The sequence below is a fragment of the Medicago truncatula genome, chromosome 3 (genome assembly GCF_003473485.1).
Source record: "Medicago truncatula cultivar Jemalong A17 chromosome 3, MtrunA17r5.0-ANR, whole genome shotgun sequence".
Taxonomy (NCBI): domain Eukaryota; kingdom Viridiplantae; phylum Streptophyta; class Magnoliopsida; order Fabales; family Fabaceae; genus Medicago; species Medicago truncatula.
The window spans coordinates 54,887,280-54,914,655 of NC_053044.1; the positions used below are offsets into that span (position 1 = coordinate 54,887,280).

Sequence of the window (27,376 nt, forward strand, 5' to 3'; positions counted from 1 at the left end):
GAATTAATCAGTTGAATATGAGTGTTTGACTACTCTCCAATGTTTCTTTACTGTTTGGCTGTTGCCACTATTATATTGACTTGACTTTAATAAAACGCGGAAAATCTACGAATCTTCTTCTCTCAACATTTACAAATTAATTAAGGTGATTTCCATCTTTATTCATTTTTCCTTTTATTACTACGTGAAATAAAAGGGCAACGAAATAAATACCATTACTGTTTTGTAGTATCTTATCTTTCTAGAATGATGATGTCTCTCTACTGGTCCAACAAACAAAGACAGCACATAACTAGTCGGAAAAGGACATGAAGTATTTTCTTTAATTTGGTCATTACTACACGTGCCTGTCACCATTGAAATAATGAAAATTATGAAATCTAACTCTATGTTTTCCCATCACATATGTAACCAAACCAAACATTATTTAAATAGGTTATTTATACACAGACATAACACAAGGTTATATATACCAACCTCACATTTTGTTTTCCTCTCATTCTGTCTGCATATTTTCAAAGCTTGTGTTTGGTTTATTATTATTACTTGGCTTAGGACTTAAGAGAGACTAGAATATTACTAATACTAATTAACGGTGTTAATTAGCTTAGACATGGCAACTGAGGATTTTGTGAACGGTGTCGGTGGTGGTGTTAAGGACCTCTATGGTGAGGATAGTGCTACAGAGGATCAACTTATCACACCATGGAATTTCTCTGTTGCTAGGTACGTCCATATCTCATCCTAATTACGTCACAATACATCTGAAAAAATATGCAACAACTTACGAACTAATTATGGTAACTAGCTAGCATAAACATTTTTTTTATGTATAGTTTCTCTGTACAATGTGCAATTTGGATCTATGCCCTGTTTGTTTGTTTTGACGATATTGTTTTCGATCTATCTGACTTCATTATTATTATTTGAACAATTCATCTGTTTCATGGCATTTGCAGATTTAATGTGTTTGTTTATGTATAAGTTTAATGATGTTGAATAGCATTTTTTTTTTTTACAAAAGAGGGCCGAATCCCGATAATGATGTCGAATATTATCTGGTCTGATTTTGAAATCTGAACCAAATTATGTATAATTTAATTAAAGCATTAATTTTGGCTAATGGTCTCAGAAGAAAATTCATGATTTTCGTGCATCATTATGGCTTGCTTCTTTCTCAAGTCGTTAATTATTATTGCATCGAGTTTATAACTAATAATGATTGTGTTACAGTGGATGCACTTTGCTGAGAGATCCACGCTACAACAAAGGACTTGCCTTCACTGAGAAAGAAAGAGATGCTCATTATGTTCGTGGCCTTTTGCCACCAGCTGTCTTCACTCAAGAGCTGCAGGTTATTTGAATTTGATTATACTAAGATTATTTCATAATGTAACATAATAATAACATTTCATGTATTAAATTACTTATTGACACTCTTGGCTAACTTTGTTGTTATTTTGTATTTTTTAGGAAAAGAGGTTGATGCACAATCTTCGCCAGTATGATGTTCCTCTTCACAAGTACATAGCCTTGATGGATCTTCAGGCATGTACTTAATCTGTTTCTTCTGTCTCATATTAACTGTTGTTTCATTTAAGTTTCCTTTTCTCACTGTCTTTGACATTTTTTATTGATAGGAGAGGAATGAAAGGCTGTTTTACAAGCTTATGATCGATAATGTCGAAGAATTGCTACCTGTTGTTTACACTCCAACAGTTGGAGAAGCCTGCCAGAAATATGGAAGCATTTATAGACGTCCTCAGGGTCTATATATAAGTTTGAAGGAGAAGTACGTATTTTTTTTCTTGTCAGCCTTATTTTGTTTGTTAGCTTAGCATTTTAGATGAGAAAATTCTAAGCACTTGAATTTTTTCAGAGGCAAAATCCTTGAGGTACTTAAAAACTGGCCAGAAAAGACTATTCAAGTTATTGTTGTGACTGATGGTGAGCGAATATTAGGACTAGGCGATCTTGGTTGCCAGGTACTTAAATCACCATATCATGGTTTTAAACTGCAGAAGCAGTTACGCTGTGAACCTTTATATTCAAAAAAATATGGCGAAATCCAGCTAATCCTATATAATAACATGATTCTCTTCAATAATTTTGTTAGGGAATGGGAATTCCTGTTGGGAAACTTTCTCTCTATACTGCATTAGGAGGTGTTCGCCCTTCTTCAGTAAGAACTACTAAATGCTTGTTTTTTACTTTTTCCATTTCCCTTCCCCTTCCACATATCTGATCAATTAATTAATGAATTACTATTTGGATCCTTGCTTTCAGTGTTTGCCTATAACCATTGATGTTGGCACAAACAATGAGAAGTTGTTGAATGATGAATTCTACATTGGCCTTAGACAGAAGCGAGCAACTGGGAAGGTATGAATCATCCCTCACACTCACTGACACGCAAATTAATGCACAATTCCTTATTCTGTACATGGTGTTTGTTTATTGTGGTTATTGCTAACATAGTGTTTGTTTATTGTGGTTTAGGAATATGCGGAGCTTCTAGAAGAGTTTATGCATGCAGTTAAGCAGAACTATGGGGAGAAAGTTCTTGTACAGGTTATATATCTGATTCAACATCTTGAGTGTCTTTGGTTTGATTGAATCAATTGTTTTCCTGATTTTATAATTCCTTTTTTCAGTTTGAAGATTTTGCCAATCATAATGCTTTCGATCTTCTGGATAAATACAGCTCATCTCATCTTGTTTTCAATGATGATATACAGGTAAGGTAGCATACTTGAAATTTTTTGACTTATGCACAAATTCTTATTATAACTCATGTTATTGACTCTGATTCTTTGGTTTAATTCAGGGTACAGCATCTGTGGTGTTAGCAGGATTGCTTGCTTCCCTTAAATTAGTTGGAGGAACTTTAGCTGACCACACGTTCTTATTCTTAGGAGCTGGAGAGGTAATTTCCTGAGGAAGACTAATTTAGTTATTTACATTTATTATGAAGTCCTCACCTTTTGCATTTATGCTTTCGAAACTGTGAAACGCAGACACATACACCACCGGGCACCATACTGATACTGACACGTCCACACTAGTAATAATTTGATAAAATAGAATAATTGAATGTAACTACATATGTTGGACACTGCATACACATTCAATGTGAAGTGTTGATCTTACATGGTTTAGAACTCTCTCTGGAAGTAAATTTCTTACTACTATCTTTTGGCTATTGAAGGCTGGAACTGGTATAGCAGAACTGATAGCTCTTGAGATTTCAAAACAGGTATAATTTGATATTTGTAATTTTTTCTTTCTAAAGTTATTGTTTATCTCAAGTACTTAAATTAAATACTATCTTTTTGGCTAGACAAAAGCTCCAGTTGAAGAGACTCGCAAAAAGATCTGGCTTGTTGACTCCAAGGTAAAAATGCTTGAAATGTCTAGTATTACAATTCTAGATAGAAGTCGTGGATACAAGAAAAATGTAAAAAATAAAATAAAATAGCTAGTGAGAATGTTGATCATACAGACTTATATATGCTAATGAGAACAACTAACTTCTAACGAGGGTAATTAATTTGCAACTAACTATTATACCTGTAAATGTAATTCCTATCAAAGACGAAGGGCACGATTTTCTTTGGTTCCTAGATTTTCTTTTTTTCATAATCTCATAAAATATTTTCTCTATTGCAGGGTCTTATTGTTAGCTCTCGTCTGCAATCCCTTCAACACTTCAAAAAGCCTTGGGCCCATGAGCATGAACCTGTGAAGGAGCTTCTAAATGCTGTCAAGGTGAGTAAAGTGTCTCAATTCTTTTTGATTTAATTCAAAAATATATTTGTTACCCTTAGTTCATATAACAAAACACCATATTTCACAATTCATTCCATCAGGCAATCAAGCCAACCGTTTTGATTGGATCCTCTGGAGTAGGAAAGACATTTACCAAGGAAGTTGTTGAAGCCATGGCATCCTTGAATGAGGTACATTCATGTTTTCTCAAATAATTTTTACTACACTATAAGAAGATTATATCTCTAATGTTTGTGACATTTCTTGCCATGTAATCTAGAAACCACTCATTCTTGCACTTTCCAACCCAACATCACAATCTGAGTGCACAGCTGAAGAAGCTTATACATGGAGCAAGGTAAAAAAAGTTATACGTTATTTCTTATTTGCTTAGCTTAAGAATTGTCATTTTGTGAGTTATTGTTAAAGCATATAAATTATAAACAATTAAAACTCTTAACTGACAGTATTGCTATTTCGTCTCTTTTATTTGCAGGGTAAAGCAATTTTTGCTAGTGGAAGCCCATTTGATCCTGTTGAATATGAAGGAAAAGTTTTTGTTCCTGGACAGGTTTTAATTCAATACTTAACAAAGCATTTTCTTTTTCAACAGACATACATTACCAAAATTAGTGACTGACTTTAATATTTTGTTTTGCTGCAATGCAATTTAGTCCAACAATGCTTACATTTTTCCCGGATTTGGTTTGGGTTTGATCATCTCTGGTGCAATCCGCGTGCGTGATGAGATGCTCTTGGCAGCCTGTAAGTACATGCAACCTTGAGAGATTATATCATTAGAACATGATGTCGAATTAGAGTTTAATTTTGTATCAAGGATTTTAAACGTCATAATGATTAAAGTCAAACATTTTTAATGATATGACGATGGTAATTGATCGATAGCCGTTGTGTGTTGTTAAGACATGGTTTCGACTTTTTTTTTTTTTATCAAGGCAATGAAAATAAAATGCAAACCAGGATTAAGGCCTGAATCTGTTTACACAAAAGAAAGAAAGGAAGCCTAAGGCTATCCTTTATCAACAAAAACAAAGAGGAGCCTGCCATAAAAGCAAAGGGCTGCAAACAACCCCTAAAGAATTCTAATTAATCAGACATAGTAGTTTCGACTTGAATGCTAACCAATTTATTTTATTTAAAACAGCTGAAGCTTTGGCTGCACAAGTATCACAGGAGAACTATGATAAGGGACTGATATACCCTCCATTCACAAATATCAGAAAGATATCAGCCAACATTGCTGCTAGTGTTGCAGCTAAGACATACGAACTTGGTCAGTTTCCATGTGAAATGTGTTCAATTCAAACATAACTGTCTTGTTTTTTGTTGCCCTTAATTTTGTCTTCTCTGATTGGTGTACAGGTCTGGCTTCTCATTTACCTCGACCAAAGGATCTTGTCAAATACGCAGAAAGTTGCATGTACAGCCCAGGCTATCGAAGCTACCGTTGAGATTTTGATCAAATCATGTATTATGTGGACTACATTCTCAATCTGCAGTGTTTTAGGAAGCGAACTGATCTTATTTATTTTATTGCTTACTAGAAGTGTGGTATATAAGGCATTGCCATTTGAACTTAAATTCTTCAACCTGTTCCACATTCGACTTTGAGTATTACCAATCTTCAAAATATTGACTTGTAGGAAGAAGGGAAATCATACTCATTATCAATAATAGGCTAAAATATGGTTCTAGTCTCTGTAAATATGCCTCGTTTTGGTTTTAGTCTCTATAAAAAAAAAAAAATGTTTTTGGTCCCTGCAAAAACAAAATATTTTGCAGGGACCAAAACCTACAAAATGGGTCCAGTCATCATGTGTCACGTATGCAAATCATCACAAAAATGGGGTCAGGGACTATTTTAAAAAACAAAAAATTTTGCAGGGACCAAAAACAATTTTTTTTTTGCAGGGACTAAAACCAAAACGAGGCATATTTGCAGGGACTAGAACCATATTTTAGCCTCAATAATATTCACATTACATTTTCGATATATGTTGAACATGCTTTTAACATTAGCATGAGCTAGTTGTTTGGGGCCGTATGCATTTGTTCATAACGCATTTTATTTGTTCTTATTTTTCATCCAATCAGATAAAAATAAAATACTGTTTTTTACTCCATTTTTTGTTTGTACAATGTTTTTTTTACCTCATTTTAATTAAACCAAACATCACAATTCTATTTATTCTCTTTATTTTTTATTCTCTGTTGACTCTCAAACAAAGACAAATATCTAATCATTTGCTGCTGAAGGGAGAAATCCAATGAAAAGTGACAGAAATCAGATGAGAAGAAATTCTGTCGGTTCACACAAACAAACTAGTTCTCTGTTTATCTTAAAGGTTGCAAAGTAAATTTGACAGATTCATAAATATACAGTTATTTCACCAACCTATTTTAGTTTGCACAATAATTTTTTATTTTAAAAAAATAAAAATTCCTGAAACTATTAACATAATAGTTTGCACAATAATAGTTTCCTGAAACTATTAACATAAAAATTCCTGAAATAATTTTTTTATTTCACCAACCTATTTTAGTTTGCACAATAATAATTTTTCATTAACTTGTTAAACTATTAACATAATATAACCATGCACTTTGCTACATGAGCATTGCACTATATATTACGTACATAACAGCACCATATAGTGCTTTATGAACACAGGTTTCCACACTAAGCTAGATTAACGCATTCATATGAACCTCGTAACTATAAGGCCACTATTAATTACATAGTAAAACTAAAGGTTTCTGCGTATTTCTTCTGCAACTTGACAGCTCCGAATACCCCAAAATGAATCAGGCCTCAGTTTTTTGTTGGTGGTTGTAAAAAGCCATCCCATTTGGGTTCTACATGTAGCACATTTAGCGATTGTCCATGCATATCTGCCAAAAGTAGCATTTTGACAAATAAGCTTATCAGATTGCACATTAAACAACTCAAGAAAATACCCACTCCCAAATTATGTAGCATTCTGAGCTAATTCTCACAAAGCTTCATGGAATGCAATAGTTTCATCCATGATACATAGTAAACAGCTTGTTACTTCCATAAAATCGCAGGGGCATAAAAATGGACTAAAACTCACCCAGGAAACCAGCTGTATTCTGTAACTGCGTGCCCAACGAGAGATAAGCCATTGGCCTTGTAAAGAGTCATTATCTCGTGGACATAACCACCAGGATTCACATAGGCACCAAGAGGACCCTCATTTGACATCACCAACATATCACTTCGTTTTGCAATTATAGTCTACAACATATACAAAGTCGTGTAAATTTTGAATATAAGCAATATGATGTGCAAAATTGTGGGGGCTTTGGTGAGAAAATGATTACCTGGCATATTCTACATCGGACAAGATCAATGCTATCTAGTAGTTCAATTTCCCTGCGCAACCTATATGTGATGCCATCGATATCCAAAAGGTCCTGCCTTGTAGATTCAGAAACAGGTATTTTACTGGCGATATGAAATGATAAAACATCAGGCTTCTTGACGAGACTATCCATACTAGGTACCCCAACTATTTGCTTCCACATATCTACAGATTATCAAACATAACAATTAGTTTTTATACTGAGAATAACATTCATTTCTCAATAACAAGCCGATATTTAGAGATAAATATAATATTTAAATTGTTTATAAAAACGGAGGATTGTACCAGAAAACAAGAACGTATGAGGAATTGTATTATCTGAAATTTCATTAAGATCAACAATATTTAATAAATATTAAATGAACAGTGGCATAGATTATATAGTATACTCTACATAACCATTTCCGAAATACAAGTAATAATTGAGCATAAATTTTCCATTAAGATTTTTGTTTGAATTTTAAAATCAATAATAAAAGACAAACACCCAAAAGAAAAGCACAACGTCATCAGCCCATAACAGTGATGTCATAACAAAGAAGGGGGAAAAGGCATAAAAAATATATCTAATAGAGTTAGAAGAACAAAAGTAAAACTACCTGCTGCCCTTTGTGCAAGCCAATAGGAGTCGTACATACGATAAACCCAGTGGGGCCAGAATGCTTTTGAAATCTTATACGATTGTATATTCTTGTAGCATCTATTAAGCTCTTCTTTGGATGACTGCTTTCCAGAAGTGGAACATTTTTCAATGCTCAAATCCAAATTGGATCTTATTTCCTGATCTGAGTTATGCATGAAGTTAACACCGCTGCTGTTCGCTGATACATCCGCCATACCCGACGCAGAACTGGAACCAATGGCTGATAGATGGGCCTTCCTTTCCGTTGGTGAAAGCTCACTCTCAAAATCCTCATCTGGATTTGCATCTGAATTGTTTTGTCCATTTTTTAAGCCATGCATCTTAACATGGCTGCAAGGCATATTACTTGATGATGCTGATTTGCCAAAAATGCCCCTTGGAGTTCTCAATGGTAGATCTTCCTCAATAATTTGGATCTCTCCGTAAGGCTAAGAAGAACGACCACAACCAAACAAAGAAAAGGAAGTCATCAATCTTTAGCTACACAGCTAAAGCACATGTGGATAATAATAAAAAGGGAGAAAATGTAGTAATATTTTTCTAACCACTCCGTCAACGTCGTTCCAAGACCGCCTTAGATGAAATCGTTGTTGTCCACGGGTAACCACATTTAGTGAACCATCCTCTAGGCGCCCATACTGTCGAATCTGTAGATATGATATTAGAGAGTAAAATAAGCTAAAAGATATATCGACACTGATACCAAACTAGAAAAGGACTAAGAATACTACAACTTGAAAATACAGGGAACTGGTTTATTCATTGCTGTATTGCAAAAGCAAGCATCGTATTAACTAATAGAATGTTATGTTCATAAGAAATTAATTTAGCTCTGTTGGTCCCAAGTCCACATCAACAACAATCAAACTTTATCCCACTAGACGCGGTTGACTGCATAGATATAATGGCTTCATAATTCCCAATCATGTATCAAGTTCAAAAACATAACATTATCTCTAAATATGTCTTAATGGTTTGGCCGGAGAATTTTCTCAGTCTCCATTTGCCTCTAACTATTGGACCACTCGTTTTTTATTTAAAAATTATATGTGGATTCAACATTTATTAATGTAGATTATTGAGTGTGATAGATGCTATAAGTTGTCCCAATGAGATAGAATACCACAGCAGTTGTCCCAGTGCTTGCCGCCTGCATCGTAAAACTTTCGGTATCTCTGTGAACCCGAACCTGAAATGAAAATGCACATCCATGACACCATGATGGTTTTTTATGAAAAAAACTAAAACAAAATCTCAGTCATAGGTAAAACACAGGCAATCATCATAAGGAGTTAAGTTAACCTACCACACCAATGGTGTAAGGAACGTCAACTTGACTCAAAGCTCTCTCAATAGCAGCCACAAAACGGGGAACAGTAACCCTAAGGGGAAGAGTGGCCCCAGGAAAGAGTACAACTCCTGAATATTGCATGGAATAGTCAAAGTAATTCATGCAATAAGATAAAAATTATAAAAGGATATGATAAGGATGAGAAGATAAGTCAGGCATGAATACATCCTTTTTGCACTTTTTATGCTTGAAGGAAAAATTACACTACTTTTGCAGAAAATATCTTACAACAACTTAATAGAATCAAAGATTCAAATGACATTGCAAAAGCACCTCATGACAGAGAAGCTAAATAAATAAAGGATCCAGGAACCTCAAATCTGACCAAATATAAATAAATGTAAAAGAAACTTGGAAATGACAATGACTAACATGAAAATGAAATATGTTAGGGTATGTTTGGATGAGAATTTTGGAGGAGAAGGTTTATTTTCTTTTCTAAATTAAGGAAGCTATAAAATGTTTCTAAAAATAAATTTAAGTGTGATTAAGATGTTATTCGGTCGTATATCATGCTGTTCTATCAATTTTTTAAAAAATAAATCTCAAATAAATACCAAAATATAGACTTAATCCTCCAAAACGCGCAATCCAAACATAAATAATATTGACAAAAGAAAAAGCCTATGATTCAAATGATGGATGAAGTCTAAGAGTGCAAGTATGATTATGAACCCTGAAAGTACAATATCTGATTGTCTACACAGTTTCCTTCCTATAAGAGCATGCATGAGTATCTAGATATCATTTTGTGTGTCTTGTCTAAACAAAACAGAACAACAACATGTGTGTCTTGTCTAAAAAAAAAAAACAGAAGAAGAAGAAGAACCAATGTGGAAGCATGATAGAAGAAAGCGAAAATAGATAGAAAAAGTAGTATTTGGTACCTTGGAGAGAAAAGAGTGGAAGGTTGAATGTAGCACCAGCATCCAAGAAAGCAGTTCTATGGCGCGTGTCTTCAACATCTGCATTGATTGATTGAGCTTAGTGAACCAAAGAACACAATCGCAAAACAAGGAATCCATAGAATTATTATTAATTGCGTACCACCAAGATATGTATGCAAAGAGGCGATACTTGTATTGAAAGTGAATTCATCGGATGAGCCAATGCCAATACCATTATTACTGCATAATAAAATTGTTTGTAATTTATTAGTTGCAGGGTATTTGAATAATTAAGAGTAGAAAGGTGAGTGAAGGAATGAATTACGTACGGTGGATCTTGAGAAGTGGGAGAAGTAGATGGAGAGTGAAAAAACGGGTGATCGAATTCTTCTTCTTCTTCTTCTCCTTCGACTTCGTAGAGGAACTGATCGATCTGAAATCCCTCTATTTCGGGGGCACCCTCCAGTCCCTCCTCAATCTCAATCTCAATCTCATCCATTTTTTTCTGCGATATTCGACGATACTCAGTTTCAACCTTGTGAGAATGAAGTCGTCGATACGTAGGATTTTAGTGTGATGATGAGTGTCAGGTTTTGGACTCGGCGGCCCAAAATCCCCAATGCTCGCTCAGTAAGGGCACTATGGTCATGATTCAATTAGCTTAATCTTTTTTTGGTAATGAAATTAGCTTAATCTAACACAATTTGAGAAAATATTTTACTTTATTTTTTTTATTAGATTAATTAGTATACTCCGTCATTAAACAATTATTTCGCTGACAAAGTATACTAATTGAAACGACATATGTATGTTGGATTCAAAAGTTATTAGTTCAAGGCTCTGCGCTAATGCATTTAAGATGAGGTAAATGTTTGTCCTTATGAGTTTAGCTCAGTTGATATGGACAATGCATAAAATATGCAAGGTTTGGGATTCGAATCTCGGCCACCATAAAAAAAAAAGGTTAAATATATTTTTAATCCCTACATTTTACGCTCTTTTGATAAATAGTCCCTACATTTAAGTAAATGTTTTTAAAGTCTTATATATATACATTTTCCGTTCAAAATAAGAAAAGTAAAACATATTGATACATAAAATTGACATTAGCAAAATAAACACATCCATTAGTATTGCATAAAATGCAATTGCATAAAATTTTATGCAATTGCCATTCCAATTGTACATCATAGTGAACCTACAATTGGTACTCCAATTGTCTATGTTGGAATGTTTAACCAACCAAAAACAAAATAAAAAAGGCTAGAAGTTATAGTAGTTAGACCTAAGTTAAGCTTCATCACATATTTAACAAAAAAAATGAAGCATTACATGTCAAATGCTTGATTACATACACCTAGTTCAACATAAATAGGCGTCAAGCATCAAAAAAGTACTACTAAACTTTGGATATCTTGACCTAACCTCAACAGATCCATCACCCCCAGAATCAGATGCACTATCAAGCTCTTCTAACACATAATCATTTTCATCTGAATTATTATCTTCATAAGCATTACCATCATCAGCACCATTACTAGTATGCACATCCGGCTTTCTAGCTCTAGAAGTTCCTTCACCAGCAAATTCAACTAGCTCTTCTTCAAACCCATCATCCAACCCCAAGACCTTCTCCTCTTCACTACCATCCAATCTTGAATACTCACTATCATCAGAATCACAACCAGCTTCATATCAGCATCAGAACCAGATTCATATGTTGGAATTGCCACACCCTTGCCTTTTTTATCTTTCACAGACTTTTCATGGTCCATACAAACATGATAATATGCAGTAGCATTAACTTCAGTTATATACTCCACATATATCTCAACTCTAGCATTGTGTTCAACAGCATACTTAGCAATGATGCCAGCATCTTCATCATCACCAATCTTGATCAATCCAGCATCTAATGAAATTGTTGCAGGCTTCCACCACATTCTAGAGCTTCCATGATCTTTGTCTAACTCCTTCATAATACCTTCAATCTCAAAAAAAAGACCACCTATCATCATCCAGACCCTCCATTACACGAGTAACACCACCCTCATACTTCATTCCATTTTCACTTACAAAAAAGCCCTTCACAAAAAATACAGCTGTAAAAGCCATACCTGCCAAAACAAAGGGCAAAATGGTAAGTTCACACACACAATATGATTTTAGGGTAAAAAAGAAAACACAATTGAAGGCATCTTTTGATTCTCAACAATAAGACATAAAAGCTTTGCAAAAATGAAAGCCATCACTGCTCTACCCCACACGTATTCAATACAACAAGAAAGCACAAAAAACCCCTTTTCCCGCAAATATACAAATCGAAAACAACAACCAACTTGAAAACAAAGGACAAAAATCAAGCCAATAGTTTTTTTAGCACAACAGTAAACAACAATAACCAAACCATCAACATCGAAAGAAACAAACAAACATTAAACAATTGAAACCCTAAAAGCGAACATACATGGACCACAACACGGTGAACAAGAAGCAAACTCGAAAATCAAACTTGAACGGTGAATACGAAATCGAACTCGAACTCGAACTCAGGGAACAACAATCTTGAAATCAGAATTGAACTGGAACTCAGTGAATAGCGCCGCTAGCCGTGTTCTTCGATGGACTTTGTGAAACTTTTAGGGTTTCTATTTCTTTAGTTTCTTATTTATACGGTCCATTCAGATTCTTATTTCTTATTTTATTTATATTTTGTTGTTAATCCATTTATTTCATTAATTAACTACAATTTAACACTAAAATGGTTTAATTTACATTCATTTAATATGTGGGACCATTGTTGCCGCATAAACATCCACGTGTCTCTGTTTTTTTGGCCAGATCACAAAATAATTGGGGCCCACGTGATGCCACGTCAGCATTCCGTTTGGAAATTAACGTCAGGGACTAAATTTGGTAACGGGAGTAAAATGTAAGGACTTTAAAAACATTTACTTAAATGTAGGAACTATTTATCAAAAGAGCGTAAAATGTAAGGACTAAAAACATATTTAAATGAGTTAAATGTTAAATGAGCGTAAAAATGAGTTAAATGTTAAATGAGCGTAAAAACGAGTTAAATGGAGGTACACTAACAATGTAAAATAGTTTTATATTGTCGTCCAACAAAAACCTATAATCGTGTTAAGCATATATTAACCGCTTTGCAATAATAATTGTTACCTTTTCAAGTCGCACACCAATAATAATACACTTTTTTTTTTTTTTTTTTTCATGATCGACACTTGTACTATAAAATATAAATTAAAATATTCATCCAAACAATACTCATATGGTCTATGGACAGCTTCAAAACATGATATCATTGTATGGTCATGGGTTCATTGAATTCATTGAATGCCTAGATGTTGATGTGTGGTATGCGCAATCTAACAAACACCAACATTACGTTTGGGGAAAATCCTGAACCTAAAATGCAAACTATATTTTGTATAATAACATACACACACTATGGATAATGACGAACACCTACCTCTATCAATCGATGGTTTCATATTTTTCCTTCACAAATTTTTATCAAACAACATGCTCAATGATCCTCTTTGTACACCTCATTCATTGGTCCATTTGAATTATGTTGTCCAAATTTTGAGAGCATGGTTCTCGAGCGTTGTTCTAGAGTTTCATTTTGTATTCCATAATTCTTGATAAATTCATATATAAGGCTTTTTCCATTCTCATTTGTTTTCTTAGTTGTTAAATAAGTTTGTAGTAGGTATATGTAGTAATTATATTTTAGGATTTCTTCTATGTATATATATGTATATTTATTTAATTAAATGATGATGTTTGTGCAAATGTATTATTAAACTGTGTTGAATTAATAAATCTTGCCGTCAATTTTTAATTATTTCATTCTAAACTATTTCACTTTAATAAGTTATATTGAATTTATAAATTGAACCAAATATGCAAAAAAAAAAAAAAAACTAGATAAAATAGAATTTGGATGTTACAATCTGAAAATCGTCAAGTACGATTGAGATTATAAAATTCAAACGGAGTAAAACTAGTAAAATAAGACGCATGAAAAAGAAATTATCTTAAATTTTTATAATTGGGCTAAAAACAATTTAATCTATTTATATAGTCTCAAAATAATATAGGCTTAATTACCTTTTTGGTCCTCTAACTATTTAGTTGGTATCGGATTGGTCCTCTAACTAAAAATTGATTTATTTCGATCCTCTAAGTTTCTCACCGTTCCTACATTTAGTCCTTTATGTTAGTTTTATTCAAATAAACGTTAGGATTTGTGTTATGTGGGTATCTGACCTCCTATTTCACACGTACATATGAACCATAACAGTTACCAATAATATCAGTCACTATTTAATCATAATACCTTAACAAGGAATATGACCAAAATGATACTAATAAATAAAGTTAGAGGACCCACATAATACAAACCCTAACATTTATTTGAATAAAACTAACAGAAAAGACTAAATGTAGTAACAGTGAGAAACTTAGATGACCGAAATAAATCAATTTTTAGTTAGAGACTAATCCAATACCAATTAAATAGTTGGAGGACAAAAATGTAATTTAACCAATATCAGTATACTAATTTTTTGTCGCTATGATAAAACCCTAGCCGTTTCACTCTATATCGTTAACAACAGGTACTGGTATATCCAAAGGGAGCACAAAAACAATAGAAGGTTTAGACTTCTCCTTACACCACGAGGCGTCGATAGGCGTGAAGAGTAGTAAGTAAGTAAAGTAAGATGGGGGTTTGTCATTACGCGGTTCCGTCATGCTTCGTCCCATCGCTGTACTCACTCACTCGCTTACTCTTATCTTTATTATTGCTATCTCTTATTCTGATTTTCATTACAAGTTAGTTATAACAACAAACAGGTCGTGTGCAGCTTCAACTCTCTTTCGTTCTCGCTTCAGACCCACCATCCGATGCTGCACCACTCTATCCAATACCTCTCCACGGACTCCTACTCCATCCCCAACCTCTATCAAGTAATTCGCAGCATTAGCATTTCAATTTCATAACCTCATCGTTTGTTTATTCAACTAACTGAACTAACTAACTAACTAACGCATTCTTTCTTCACAGGAAACGAGTTGTCTCCGGAGTTCAACCTACCGGTTCAATTCACCTTGGAAACTACTTCGGTGCCATCAAGAATTGGGTTGCCCTTCAGGTTATGCTTGTTTTATTTCATATTTCTTATAAATTGTTATAGCTTATTTCCATAAGCTCTCCACGATAACTTATGAAAACAACTTATAGTTTATATCAAAATAATTTTACTTTACTTTTTCTTTTGCCATAGAAATACCTTATACAATACTTATATGATTAGTGTTTCTGCTACAAGTGCTTAGTTAAGCTGTTTATCCAAACATGGCCTTCTTTCCATTATTAGTGTAGTGGGATATTGTGACTCAGACAAATGAGTATGGTTTGCTTATATTATATATCCGAGTTCATTCAGTTGAGTCTTTTCCAGCCCAAATCATCTTTATTCACAAACTTGTGTGATTATAATAATTGACATTGATTTCATTTTGCAGCATGTGTACGATACACTTTTCTTCATTGTGGATCTGCATGCGGTATGTCCATTAAATTCCTGTTGGTGTTTTTCTCGATCTCTTTTTGTTGTTTGAGCTACAGGCCTGGACTCATATAACTAGATCTTTTGGTTTGCATTAGAATGTGAAAAGTTAAAGGATCTTCTTCAATTTCATAATTTTCCTTCTATTTGTGCTGCTTATGCTATTTGGCAAGTGTGAACTTGATATTGGACCGTTCACTATTTATTGGATTAATGTAGACGGGCTTCATAACTAGGTCAATTAATTTGAGGTTTCTTGTCAATGAGGCTGAGCAGGCCAATTGAATTCACACATTTGTTTATTACCGAGGATATTGATCCAGAATAGTTTAAGCCACATTTGTGTCAATTTCAATCTACACTTATGCTTCAAGTTTAAATTTTAACCAGAGTTCTCGCAAATGAATTTTGTTTATAATATAAATAGTAGCCCGACTTTGTATCAAACGTGGTAACTGGAAATCAATGGACACAAACTATAGATTTTTTTAAGGGTTCATACATCTGGTTACAGCTTAAAACACAATCTGGTTAATTCTATTAGTTTCTGGAGAGGAATTTAAGGACTAACTTTTTGCTCTTCACTTTACTTGCTGATTAAAGCCAACTTTCCTGATAATGGCCCATTTCTCACCACTTCAGATTTTCTTGCACAGATTACATTACCTCATGACTCACAGCAATTATCTAAGGATACAAAGTCAACCGCAGCCATTTACCTGGCATGTGGGGTGGATCCTTCAAAGGTTCTTTGCAACTTTTGCTCAGTTTTTTTAAAGATATAATATTTATAGTGGAAATGTCAGAACCATTGTCCATTGCGGATAAATGATATTTATTTCTGCAAACAGGCTTCAGTTTTTGTCCAGTCTCATGTCCGTGCACATGTAGAATTGATGTGGCTGCTAAGTTCTATAACACCAATCGGCTGGCTAAACAGAATGATACAGTTTAAAGAGAAATCTCGCAAGGCGGTGCGTTTATAGCTGTATGCATTTCTGATTTCCATTTTTAATTAATTTAGCTTTTTATCTATTTTGTATTTAGTCTGCTTTGCTTAAATTTTGTTTTTGTTCTTTCTTTCTTCCTAGAAACAATAAATTTCCTTCTTGACAGTGATCTCTAAAAGTAAGATGGTTTTAATTAAAATATATACTTAAGACTGACTTTACTTACCTATTTTGATTATTTAATTATATACATTTTTTAGGAATAGGATTTAAATAAGATATTTACTTCAGACTGACTTTATTTTTTTATGTTGTAAGTTCTGTGATGGTTGTGGATGCGTATCGTGTATCAATACTTACTCCTGCACATAATTTTATGAACAATCATAAAATAAAATAATTATGACACGCGCATATATTCAAGTAGGGAATTAAACCAGTTATTCATAATTCATAATTTAATATAAAGAAGATTTCATTTTGAATGGAAAGAACTTGTGTGCATACCACATTCTTTTTGAGCTTTGCCTATGCTTCAGCTCTCAATACTGATACTTATTGACCTTTTTCATTATTATGAAGCGCGGACACTCCTTAGGTTAGGCGTGTCCTGGTGTCAGACACGCATCGGTGTTCGACACCGACACGACACATATGATTCCATTGAATTATGTGATTTTATCAAATTATCGGTGTGTTAGTGTCTGTGTCGTGTCTGATGTTCGTGTCCGTATCCGTATCCGCACTTCATAGCTATTGCTCTTCAGCTAAAGTAAGGCAAAAACTTATTTTCAGATGTTTAGGCCTTGATGGCTGGTGAAGACTTTTATAAATTATTAGTCCAGGCCTTTTTTTTCTTTTCTTATCTTGTCATATTGGCCTGTATTATTTATTCATCCAAATAACTTGTTCTTTTGGAATTGGATTTTAGGGGGATGATGAAGTTGGGGTTGCTCTTTTGACTTATCCTGTTCTGATGGCTTCTGATATACTTCTATATCAGGTGGGTTTTGACACTATACCTCATGGAAATTCATAATTAACAGTTTATGTTCTATCTCATATTCCCCCTGATTTATTATGTAATAGACTAATAGTGAAAGTTGAAAAATCCAGGAAATATGCTAATGTTACTTAATTTGATTGTAACCTTTTTGAAACCTCTGTAAATGCATTCTTATATTATATTTACCTTGAGTTAGTATAATTCTTACAAAAATGCAGCATGCGTCTGCAGTCTGATTTTGTTCCTGTTGGTGAAGATCAAAAGCAGCATTTGGAGTTGACCCGTGACTTAGCTGAACGGGTTAATAATTTATACGGAGGAAGAAAGTGGAAGAAATTAGGCGGGTGAGGATTTATATTGGACATAATAGCCATTCACTATTCAGCTTCATTTTTAGATTTATGTTAGGCTTGACCATTCTTTATTTTGTTCATTTATGACAGGCGAGGAGGTACTATATTTAAGGCAAGTTATATTTCATCCCACCAGAATGAGCTGATTAATTAAAAAGTATCTGAAATGTGTTTTTTCTAACAGAGTTTTATGGGATATAGGTTCCAGAGCCCCTTATACCTCCAACCGGAGCTCGGATTATGTCCCTAACCGATGGCCTGTCGAAGGTTTTTTAAATATTTCCTCTTTCCCCCCCGCTTATGTGCACGCGCGCGCTCACACACACACACACACACACTCTCACACACCCACACTTCTGTATATTAACTCTTCAAAATTAAGCCGCAATGCCATTTTTTTTATCAGCTGTAATAAAGATATTCAGAATATGCTGCCTCGTCCCTAAATATAAGCCCCATTTGATTTTTCCCTCGCTAAACATTAGTCACATTTCAAATTACTAGACACATTTAATATTTTATTTCAAATATATCTCCAATTAGTACTAGTAAGTTTCTTGAGAGATGAGAAGTCATAGTTCAGCACATGTATATACAAAAGATATTTCAGGAATATATCCATACATAAAATAGATACATTAAATAAACTACCTACTCCCTCCGTTCTCTATTAAGAAAATTTAACTAACTTCACACGTATTAAGGAAATCAGTTAAAGTCAATTAATATTATTGATTTAATCAAAAACATAGACATTTTCAAAAATAACCTTTCATGAATAAATATATATAAAAAAAAAAAAGCATCTTGTGTGCACCTCCTTTTATTGTTCTCGCCTTTACATGTTCACTCCTCAAAAACCGAAATCGCCCACTATTCTTTTTCTTTCTACTTAATTATTTATGGCCAATTTTTTATTGAAAATTTTGATTTGTCCGTGCTAGAAGTCTTTTATATTGAACTTGAAATGATCTTTTTATCTCTCTTTTTATTCCATTGCTGCCTACAGCTAACCAGTGCTGTGGCATGGGGAATTATTACAACTAAAGGTGGTATTGGAAAATCAAACTCTAATTTAATGAAGGGTATTATTGGAATAATAACAAAAAATTGTGTATATTAGAGAGAAAAAAAGTTGATGTCTTTTTTGCTTATAATAGGGAAAGGAGGGAGTACTCTTTAATATATGTGAAAATGACAAAAGGAGCTTACAATAAGGGACACACGTAGTATCATATGATAGTAACATTGCATGCTATGGATGGCATTTGCTTGGGAATTGAACTGAAGAACATTATTGTTTTTATTTGAACTTATAAATTTATTCTGACAGTGTTGCGGGTTCAATTTTATAGATGTCAAAGTCTGCACCTTCTGATCAATCCAGAATCAATATTCTTGATCCTAAAGATGTAAGTAATTATATTCACTAAAACAATTTGCTTATGTTTATTTATTTTTGTAGCTCTTGTTGCATGGTGTATATGTTTTTTTTTTTTTTTTTTTTTTCTGAACTGTTTGCATTTGATCTATGTTAGAATTTTTTGTTGCTTGTAATCGGTTAATGTTAAAGACATTGATTGTGATTTGTACTGCATATGGCATATCTGAGCAAGTGTGGTATCTGATCATAAGCTTTGTTTTGCAGTCTGTACTCTGTAGCATTCAACTGTGAAAAAGTATTGAATTTACATTAGTATAATTGTATAAACTTACAACTTTGATGTTTATTTCGAAATGAATGTGTGAATTTGGTTGAAAGTCGATGGATGGTTTGTCAGTTCTTATTATGAATCCTCATCTTGGTTGTATGGCATTGAATGCTGGGAAGTACAGAGCGAACCAGAAAGTAAGCTTAGTGTTACAAAGATAAGAATTTTACGATGTAGGAGTTGCCACACAAGAAAGTAAAGAATTATGAATGAAATAATTAGATAGTCAGTCAAGGTAAATTTGCTGGTATAAAGATGGGAGAGTTCGTCACATGTATGAGAAGACCAAGAAGTAGGGTAGACTTAGATGGAGGATACCTTCATAGTTAAAGGTAGAGAGGTAAACTAAGGAAAACTATAAGTCAACCATTAAAAGGAATTTAGATTTAAATCGTCTACCTTATGCTCAAGTTTACTAAGATTTAAGTTATCATTTGAAAGAGAAAATATTGCAATCAACTTTTATGAATTGCAGACAAACCAAAATGTTATTGGGCTAGAAGTTGTCCTTTGCCTGAAACAACCAACTTAAGTGTGATCAAAGTCAAAAAAAATTCTGTTATTGGCACCGATGGCTGAGTCTGGACTATGGTTGGACAATGGGACTACCAAAACAACCAACTTAAGTGGGAAGGTCATATGTGGCTGGTGCCAACTACTCAACCATTATTTTGGTTTGACGAAGGGACTACGATAGACTGCTGTAGTGTGCTAAGATCAATGGCTAGAGAGTCTGCAATAGACTAAATCAACAAGGTAGAAAGCGCAGTGGGATAAGAGTGACATGGCAAAAAATACTCACAAACAACTTTGAACTGGCGGCATCGTTTGGTTTGCAATGAGTCAGAAACAAACTACAACTTGTACAAAACCAAACTAGAAAGGATTGTGCATTAGCAAGCCAGATTGGACCCAAACGATGCGTACAGATCAGAAAGTTGAGCAGAAACAGACCCAAAAACAGAGCTAAAAACCAGATGGCCACAACACACAAAAAAAAAACAGAATCGACAACAAAGAACCTTCGACCCAAAGCTGCGCTGCAAGCAATGAACAAACCTCCAAAATTTTGATCCCATTCTCAGTTACTTATTGGGTTACATTAATTTTATTATTGGACACTTGGGTTAAAATTTACTTGTGGTCAGGCATTCCATGGTTGATTCCCTGGATTTTAGCATGTGGTGGTTTACATATTATATAAAGATTATGTGGATTTAAACTAAATGATGATTCTGTTACCCATATTGAATGAAGCATTGTTTTGCAAGTTGCATATTGATATATTGCTAAGTTTGCTATTTGCCCTGTAGATGTTAATTTTCCTTTCTCTTGCTCAGAGTTTATTTATTCTGTTTTTTAGCTTATAGCAAACAAGATCAAACGTTGCAAAACTGATTCGTTTCCAAGGTTAGTATTGTTATTATCCCTTTTTAATGATATTTTATAATTATATAATGCTCACGGTTCTTGGAGGCATGCCTTTGTCTTTAAATGCTCACCTTTTCTCTTCATTTACTTGTTGTCTATAAATATTTTATAATTTGGTGGTTTTGAAGTACTTTAATTATGCACTGTGATGAATCTAACAGCTTGGAAATCGACAATCCTGAAAGGCCTGAATGTAATAATCTTCTCTCTATATACCAGCTCGCTTCTGGAAAAACAAAAGAGGTTAGCAATGAATTATATTTCCTTTTCATTTATAGTTGTTTAAGTCACCAACATCTTAGTGGTTTTGGAATCTTCCTTGTTCAACCAAGCGTGTTTGATGCTTTCAATGTCAAGATTTTACTCTATGGTTTTACTTTTGTGCCTGCAAAGTGTGTGCTTTTGGTATTGAGGTAAAAAATAAGATTACATACCTAAAAGGACATGAAGTTAATAAATTACACATGCCCTGTTATTTTTCCTTTCCTTTCCATTTAAATTTAAATATATATGTGAACTGCGCTGATATCTTCATGTATACTGGTAGTAATTTGTAGATGTTACAAAAGAATGCAAGCGACGTGTGGGATGTTATGAGAATCACCTCATGTTAATTTTGGTGTAACTGTAAGATTTTATCCACTAAATGTCATAATGGCTATTAGGATGGTTGATTGGGGATTGCTCATTGTAAGATTTTATACACTAAATGTCTTAAAGCCCATTGACCCCCATCTGGTCTCTTCCCTGGAAATTGATCCGGCTGGTCCGATCAACTTGTCAGGAGTTCAGAAAAATTGGAATGAAAGAAAGATAGAAACAAACAAAAGAATGTGTTATTGAAAGAAAAGAACTCTCCCTAAGGATTTCCTTCCACGACAAGTCCAAGGGATCTTTCCTTCACTTACAAACTACTCCCTCCGGTCCTATTTATAAGAAAAAGTTGACTTTTTAGATTATGGAGTAATTAATGTACTTGGCATAGAATATAGACCAAATACATCATTTATGCAATGAACCAAAAAAGTCAAATGTTTCTTATAAATAGGACCGGAGGGAGTATCAAATATACAAAATACATATATGCGTACTTTTATTTATCCTATTACCCTTCTAACTTATCAACTAATTCTAACTACTTTTTTTTTTTTGGTACAACCAATCCTTACTCCTTTACACCCCTTTATTATCGTAACAGATACGTGGTTCAAGAAAATGTTGTCTGTTTTTTAATCCATGATCATGAGTTAGTCTTTCTCAAATTATGCAATTCCAATTAATTATTTTTAACTTCCTCAATATATTACTGCCAATGTTGAGGAGAATTACCGAGCATTAATTTGTGAAGTAGTTCTTTCTACTATGGCCAATCAAAAGGCCTGAGATTGGATATTGAACATACACAGAAAGTTCCTGTTCATCAGTCTTTATTGTTATATTTCCTCAAAGCATTTTCCAATCATGTGGTGATTCTTGACTTTAAAACATTTACCGAGATATTTTATTTGATAACCATTTTTGTGTGCAGGAAGTTGCGCATGAATGCCAAGACATGAACTGGGGCACATTCAAACCTCTTTTAACAGATGCCTTGATTGATCATTTGCATCCCATTCAGGTTCCAACTATTAAATATTAAACTTTCACATATTTACAAGTTTATTTGGATAACTTTAGTGTTTAATGACCCATTCTGAAGGGAAAGTTTTAGACTGATGTGGAATATTTTACTTTTATACGAGCAAGTAGTGTTTAATTGCTTTCATCAAGTTCAATTTTAAAAATATTAGTTTATTTTTGGTATTGTTTCCATGAGAATAAGTTTTGTCTGGATAGTTTTATACGACCTAGTAGTGTTTAATTGTTTTTTTTTTTCTCTTTCAATTGTGCGATTTTGGCCCCTCTAGCTTCAGTTGAGCAATTTTGGCCACCTACATTTACCCCCTTTCTGATTTTTTAATCCCTCATTCAACTTTTGACGTTAATTAGCTGATGTGTCATTTTAATGCAACATGTTCCGTCCTGTTGGTTGGAGTGGATTTTTTAAAAAATATTATAAAAAGGAAGTATCTACAAAACAACAAAAAATGAAAAACGTTCAACATTTTTTCCAAGAAGGTGAAGGCACATACATAAGAAGAATTTAGGAATTTGTAATCCTTAACTGCCTTAACCTCAATGTGTGTGCCATACCTTCAACTTGAACATCACTTTGCATTCATCTTGTCAGTCACAACATGAAACATGTGCTTCCACAATTCCTTTGCATTCTTCGTTGCCGAGTTAACACAACAAATGAAACTACTTGTTTGACAACAACACATAGTGGTAAAGATTAGGATCTTCAACTTCATAAGGAGTGGGCTTCCCCTCATCTATATACTTCTCCGAATGAGCAATCCGCTCTTTCCATCAGCCTCATTGATAGACGATGCAAGCTCTTAGGAATGGACTTGGTGGCAATCAAATTTGAGAAAGCACCCTGCTTCATTGCCTTTGTATCGTTCAACTTCTGAATCTTGAGCTAGTTATTGAAGGACTCCTTTCTAATGTTGAACGTGTTTCATTTTTTGTAAAAAATAAGTCATGTGAGGGTATTTAATATTAATACTTTTTTTTTTCATAATATTTTTTTAAAATATGCAGCAAATAGGAAAAGAAATAAACCCCACCAACTCTCACTAACATTGTCCTGTCCGTCTTACAAAATTCAAACTGATTCACACAACACAAGCAATTGCGAATTCCGCATCCAAAGGCGTGCAGAGCAACAACGATGGCAATCCATTCAACGCCAGCTGAACTCATGTCGCCTAGACATCAATGATAGGAAGAGAGAATTTGATTATCTAACAATGTCGGTGTATGAAAAAGAGAAAGGCTCGGAGAAAAGGCCAAGGATATTGAAGATCAAGTGAAGGATCTCGAGTCCATCAAGAATAATTATCAATTACATGTGAACGTGCTTGAGATTAAAGAACAACGGAACAAACTGCTCAAGACAAAACAGAAAGCGTTTGAAGAAAGAGAGAAGCAGTTTGTAGAATAAGGTGCGTGAATGACAAGTGAAGTACCTTGATTTGAAAGAGGAACAGTTTGTTGAGCGAGAGCAAGAGCTTGAATCAAGATTTGAAATCCAACAGAAGGAACTCGGAGAAAGAAAGAAGATGTTTCATTCGAACGAGGACCGTGTTGAAAAGTTGAATGTGCTTGATTCATTGGAGGAGCAACTTGAAGAAAGAGAAAAGGTGCTTGTTTCAAAGGAGAAGTTCAAACTGCAAGTAATGCATCTTAGCGAAACAAAATCAGTTTGAAGACCAGGAGCTCTTCAATCCTGTGAAACAATATTTAAAGAGCAGCAGATACTTGACTACGTATGAACTCATGTTGTTTCACAATAGTGAAGAGCTCCTGATCTTCAAACTGATTTTGTTTCGTCTCAAGATACATTACCTGTAGTTTAAACTCCTCTTCCTTTGAAACAAGCACCTTCTCTCTTTTCTTCAAGTTGCTCCTCCATTGAAACAAACACCTTCAACTTTTAATCAAAGTTTTCGTTAGAATGACACACCTTCTTTCTTTCTTCAAGTTCCTTATGTTGGATTTTAAATATTGATTCAAGCTCTTGCTCTCGCTCTACAAACTGCTCCTCTTTCGACTCAAGGTACTTCACCTGTCCTTCATGCACCTTGTTCTACAAATTGCTTCTCTCTTTCTTCAAACGTTTTCTCTTTCATCTTGAGCAGTTTGTACCTTAGTTCTTTTATCTCAAGCACGTTCACACGTATTTGATAATTATTCTTGATGGACTTGATATCCGTCGTTTGATTTTCAATATCCTTGGCCTTTTCTCTTTAATATCCTTGGCCTTGAACGGATTGTAGTCGTTGTTGCTTTGCTTTTCTCTAGATAATCTATGAATCGAATTTTGAAGCGATGCAAGTTCTTGGCGAAGCATGTTGTAATCTTTTATCTTTTCTTGAATGAAATGCGGCGGTTCCATGTCTCTCAAAGGTTTCTTTCTTCTAGAGTCAATCGCTTCTGTTGTGTGAATGAATTGGGTTTTGTAAGAGGAAAAGGACAACGATAGTGGGAGTCGGTGAGGTTTCCGTCCTCTCCTATTGGCTGGATATTTAAAAAAATATTATGAAAAAGTATTAATAATGAAACATGTTCAACATTAGAAAGGAGTCCTTTAATATAACCAGCTCAAGACTCAACAGTTGAAGGATACAATTTTTGCTGTGAATGAACCGTTAACAAAGGCAAAGAAGCAGGGTGCTTTCTCGAGTTTGTAGCTGAGGCAAAGAAGCAGGGTGCTTTCTCAAGTCCATTCCAAAGCACTTGCATTGTCTATCAATAGGCTTATGGAAGAGCGGATTGCTCATCCGGATGAAGGGGAAACCTACTCCTGCTGAAGTTGAAGATCCTAATCTTTACCACTTTGTGTCGTTGTCAGAGAAGTTGCTGCATCTGTTGTGTTAACTCAGCTACAAAGAATGCAAAGGAACTGTGGAAGCACATGTTTTATGCTATGACCTACAAGATGAATCTAGGAGCAATGCAAATTGATGTTCAACTTGAAGGATTATAGTGGCGCGCACATTGCAGCTAACGATTACAAATTCCTGAATTCTTTTTAAATATGCGCCTTCACCAGCTTGGTAAAATGTTGAACATTTGTTGTTGTTTTGTTAATACTTCTTTTTTATAATAATCAATAAGGGGGTATGTGTGTTTGTGTGTGGGTGGGTGGGGTGCCAAAATCGCTCAACTAAAACTAGGGGAGAAATCGCAAAATTACAATAAGGCTTTTATATTACTTAAAAAAAAAAGTGTTATTATTATGCAGTTATTTTATTATAAAAATACTGGTATTAATATAAATTAGCATTTGTAATAATATTTTGTACCTAGAGTTGGTCATGCATTATATTCATGTTTCCGAGAAGTAGTCTTTGTTAGCGGATATAGTTTTTTTTGTTTCCTTCTACCCCTATGTAGTCTCTTCAACTGGTTAGTAGACATAGTTTTTTTTTTGTTTCACTTGTATAACTATTTGCCCCTCACATATTTTCTTTGTGAGCTTAGGGTCTTGCATTATCACTCAAAGTTTTTTTTTCTTCTTTTTAACAGGTTCGCTATGAGGAACTCATGTCAGATTCAGGTTATTTAGATAAAGTATTAGGAGAAGGTGCTAAAAATGCAGCAGATATAGCGGATGCTACTCTTCATAATGTTTACCAAGCAATGGGATTTTCGAGGAGACAATGATGGATGATGCTAAACATATAAGCTATAAGATTGGTGAGATGACCACTTAATTAAAGCTAATTTTTATATGATTCATCATCAGCCTCATTTTGGAGTAATCATGGGCATGTATAGTTCACCGCTGGAAGTGGAAATATTATTTGACGCAAAGCCTAAAGGTTGTGTATTCCTGATGCAATAAGCTCGTTTTTTTTTTTTTTTTTGGTTCACTCAATGACTACCGCTGTTGCATTCTTTTAGTTTTACTTTACTTGTTTTCGGTCTTCTTCATTATTTATTTGCACTGTAATATTGAAACCAAATTGATAAAGATTTCACCATTGTATTTGATGGAGACACAACCTAGTCATCTTAAGTTGGGATTTTCTGCAATGCATAACTCTGTTTATGAGAGAAAGACAGAGGACTGCATTGATGCTAATGGTAGGCCTTTTTTGATCGGACATTTTATCTTACTCAAATAAATTTCTTTATATTGTTAAGTGGATTCGAGAGATATGATAGGGAATAAGCTTAGCATCTTTATTCTTTTAATATCAATTTGCACGGTAAAGAAGGGGGAACTCGAATAAATTTCTTCATATTGTTAAGTGGATTCTAGAGATATGCTAGGGAATAAGCTAGCATCTTTATCCTTTTTTCAGTACTAGTTTATTTTTATTTTGTATTTATGATCTATCTACAGATATGCAAGGTCCCTTTAGCATGCATCCATGGAAGTATTGGTCCACAGCGGACCAAAATTTCCAACATTGATATCTTTATTGAAATTCTAATTAATGAATTGTCAACATCAAATTATTTCCATCTTTCCCCCCATTTTCTCTTCCGCTCATGTAGATCACAATTTAAAGATAAGATATGATAATTAATGAGGAACAAACTATAATTACAACAGGCTCACTACCTACATAGGACAGTTAAACATCAGGCTCACTTATTTTCTTTTCCATTCATAATTACAACTGGATGGTTAAACTATACTCCCTCC

General features: G+C 34.1%; 3 protein-coding genes across 3 annotated transcripts; 2 read left to right on the top strand and 1 right to left on the bottom strand.

Moving 5' to 3' along the window:
- The first annotated feature begins 445 nt into the window (after positions 1 to 445).
- On the top strand, positions 446 to 5,435 carry LOC25490143 (NADP-dependent malic enzyme). Its single transcript, XM_013606596.3, has 19 exons — positions 446 to 726; positions 1,234 to 1,354; positions 1,474 to 1,548; positions 1,641 to 1,792; positions 1,880 to 1,985; positions 2,117 to 2,182; positions 2,287 to 2,382; positions 2,500 to 2,571; positions 2,655 to 2,738; positions 2,828 to 2,926; positions 3,209 to 3,256; positions 3,341 to 3,394; positions 3,670 to 3,768; positions 3,870 to 3,959; positions 4,049 to 4,126; positions 4,265 to 4,339; positions 4,443 to 4,533; positions 4,934 to 5,062; positions 5,152 to 5,435. The coding sequence occupies exons 1-19, from the start codon at positions 614 to 616 to the stop codon at positions 5,238 to 5,240; spliced, it is 1,737 nt and encodes a 578-aa protein (XP_013462050.1). The 5' UTR covers positions 446 to 613; the 3' UTR covers positions 5,241 to 5,435.
- An 891-nt stretch (positions 5,436 to 6,326) lies between these two features.
- On the bottom strand, positions 6,327 to 10,689 carry LOC25490144 (protein cereblon). The gene is made up of 10 exons (XM_013606597.3): positions 10,389 to 10,689; positions 10,220 to 10,299; positions 10,060 to 10,137; positions 9,128 to 9,240; positions 8,945 to 9,010; positions 8,367 to 8,468; positions 7,778 to 8,249; positions 7,135 to 7,340; positions 6,885 to 7,048; positions 6,327 to 6,681 (listed from the first exon to the last, which is right to left on the bottom strand). The coding sequence occupies exons 1-10, from the start codon at positions 10,556 to 10,558 to the stop codon at positions 6,537 to 6,539; spliced, it is 1,596 nt and encodes a 531-aa protein (XP_013462051.1). The 5' UTR covers positions 10,559 to 10,689; the 3' UTR covers positions 6,327 to 6,536.
- A 3,994-nt stretch (positions 10,690 to 14,683) lies between these two features.
- Positions 14,684 to 26,828, top strand: LOC25490146 (tryptophan--tRNA ligase, chloroplastic/mitochondrial). Its single transcript, XM_013606600.3, has 15 exons — positions 14,684 to 14,857; positions 14,944 to 15,057; positions 15,155 to 15,242; positions 15,616 to 15,657; positions 16,316 to 16,405; positions 16,511 to 16,633; positions 17,541 to 17,612; positions 17,847 to 17,959; positions 18,059 to 18,080; positions 18,170 to 18,235; positions 19,324 to 19,380; positions 21,044 to 21,090; positions 21,273 to 21,354; positions 22,640 to 22,729; positions 26,248 to 26,828. The coding sequence occupies exons 1-15, from the start codon at positions 14,811 to 14,813 to the stop codon at positions 26,383 to 26,385; spliced, it is 1,191 nt and encodes a 396-aa protein (XP_013462054.1). The 5' UTR covers positions 14,684 to 14,810; the 3' UTR covers positions 26,386 to 26,828.
- Positions 26,829 to 27,376: the final 548 nt, after the last annotated feature.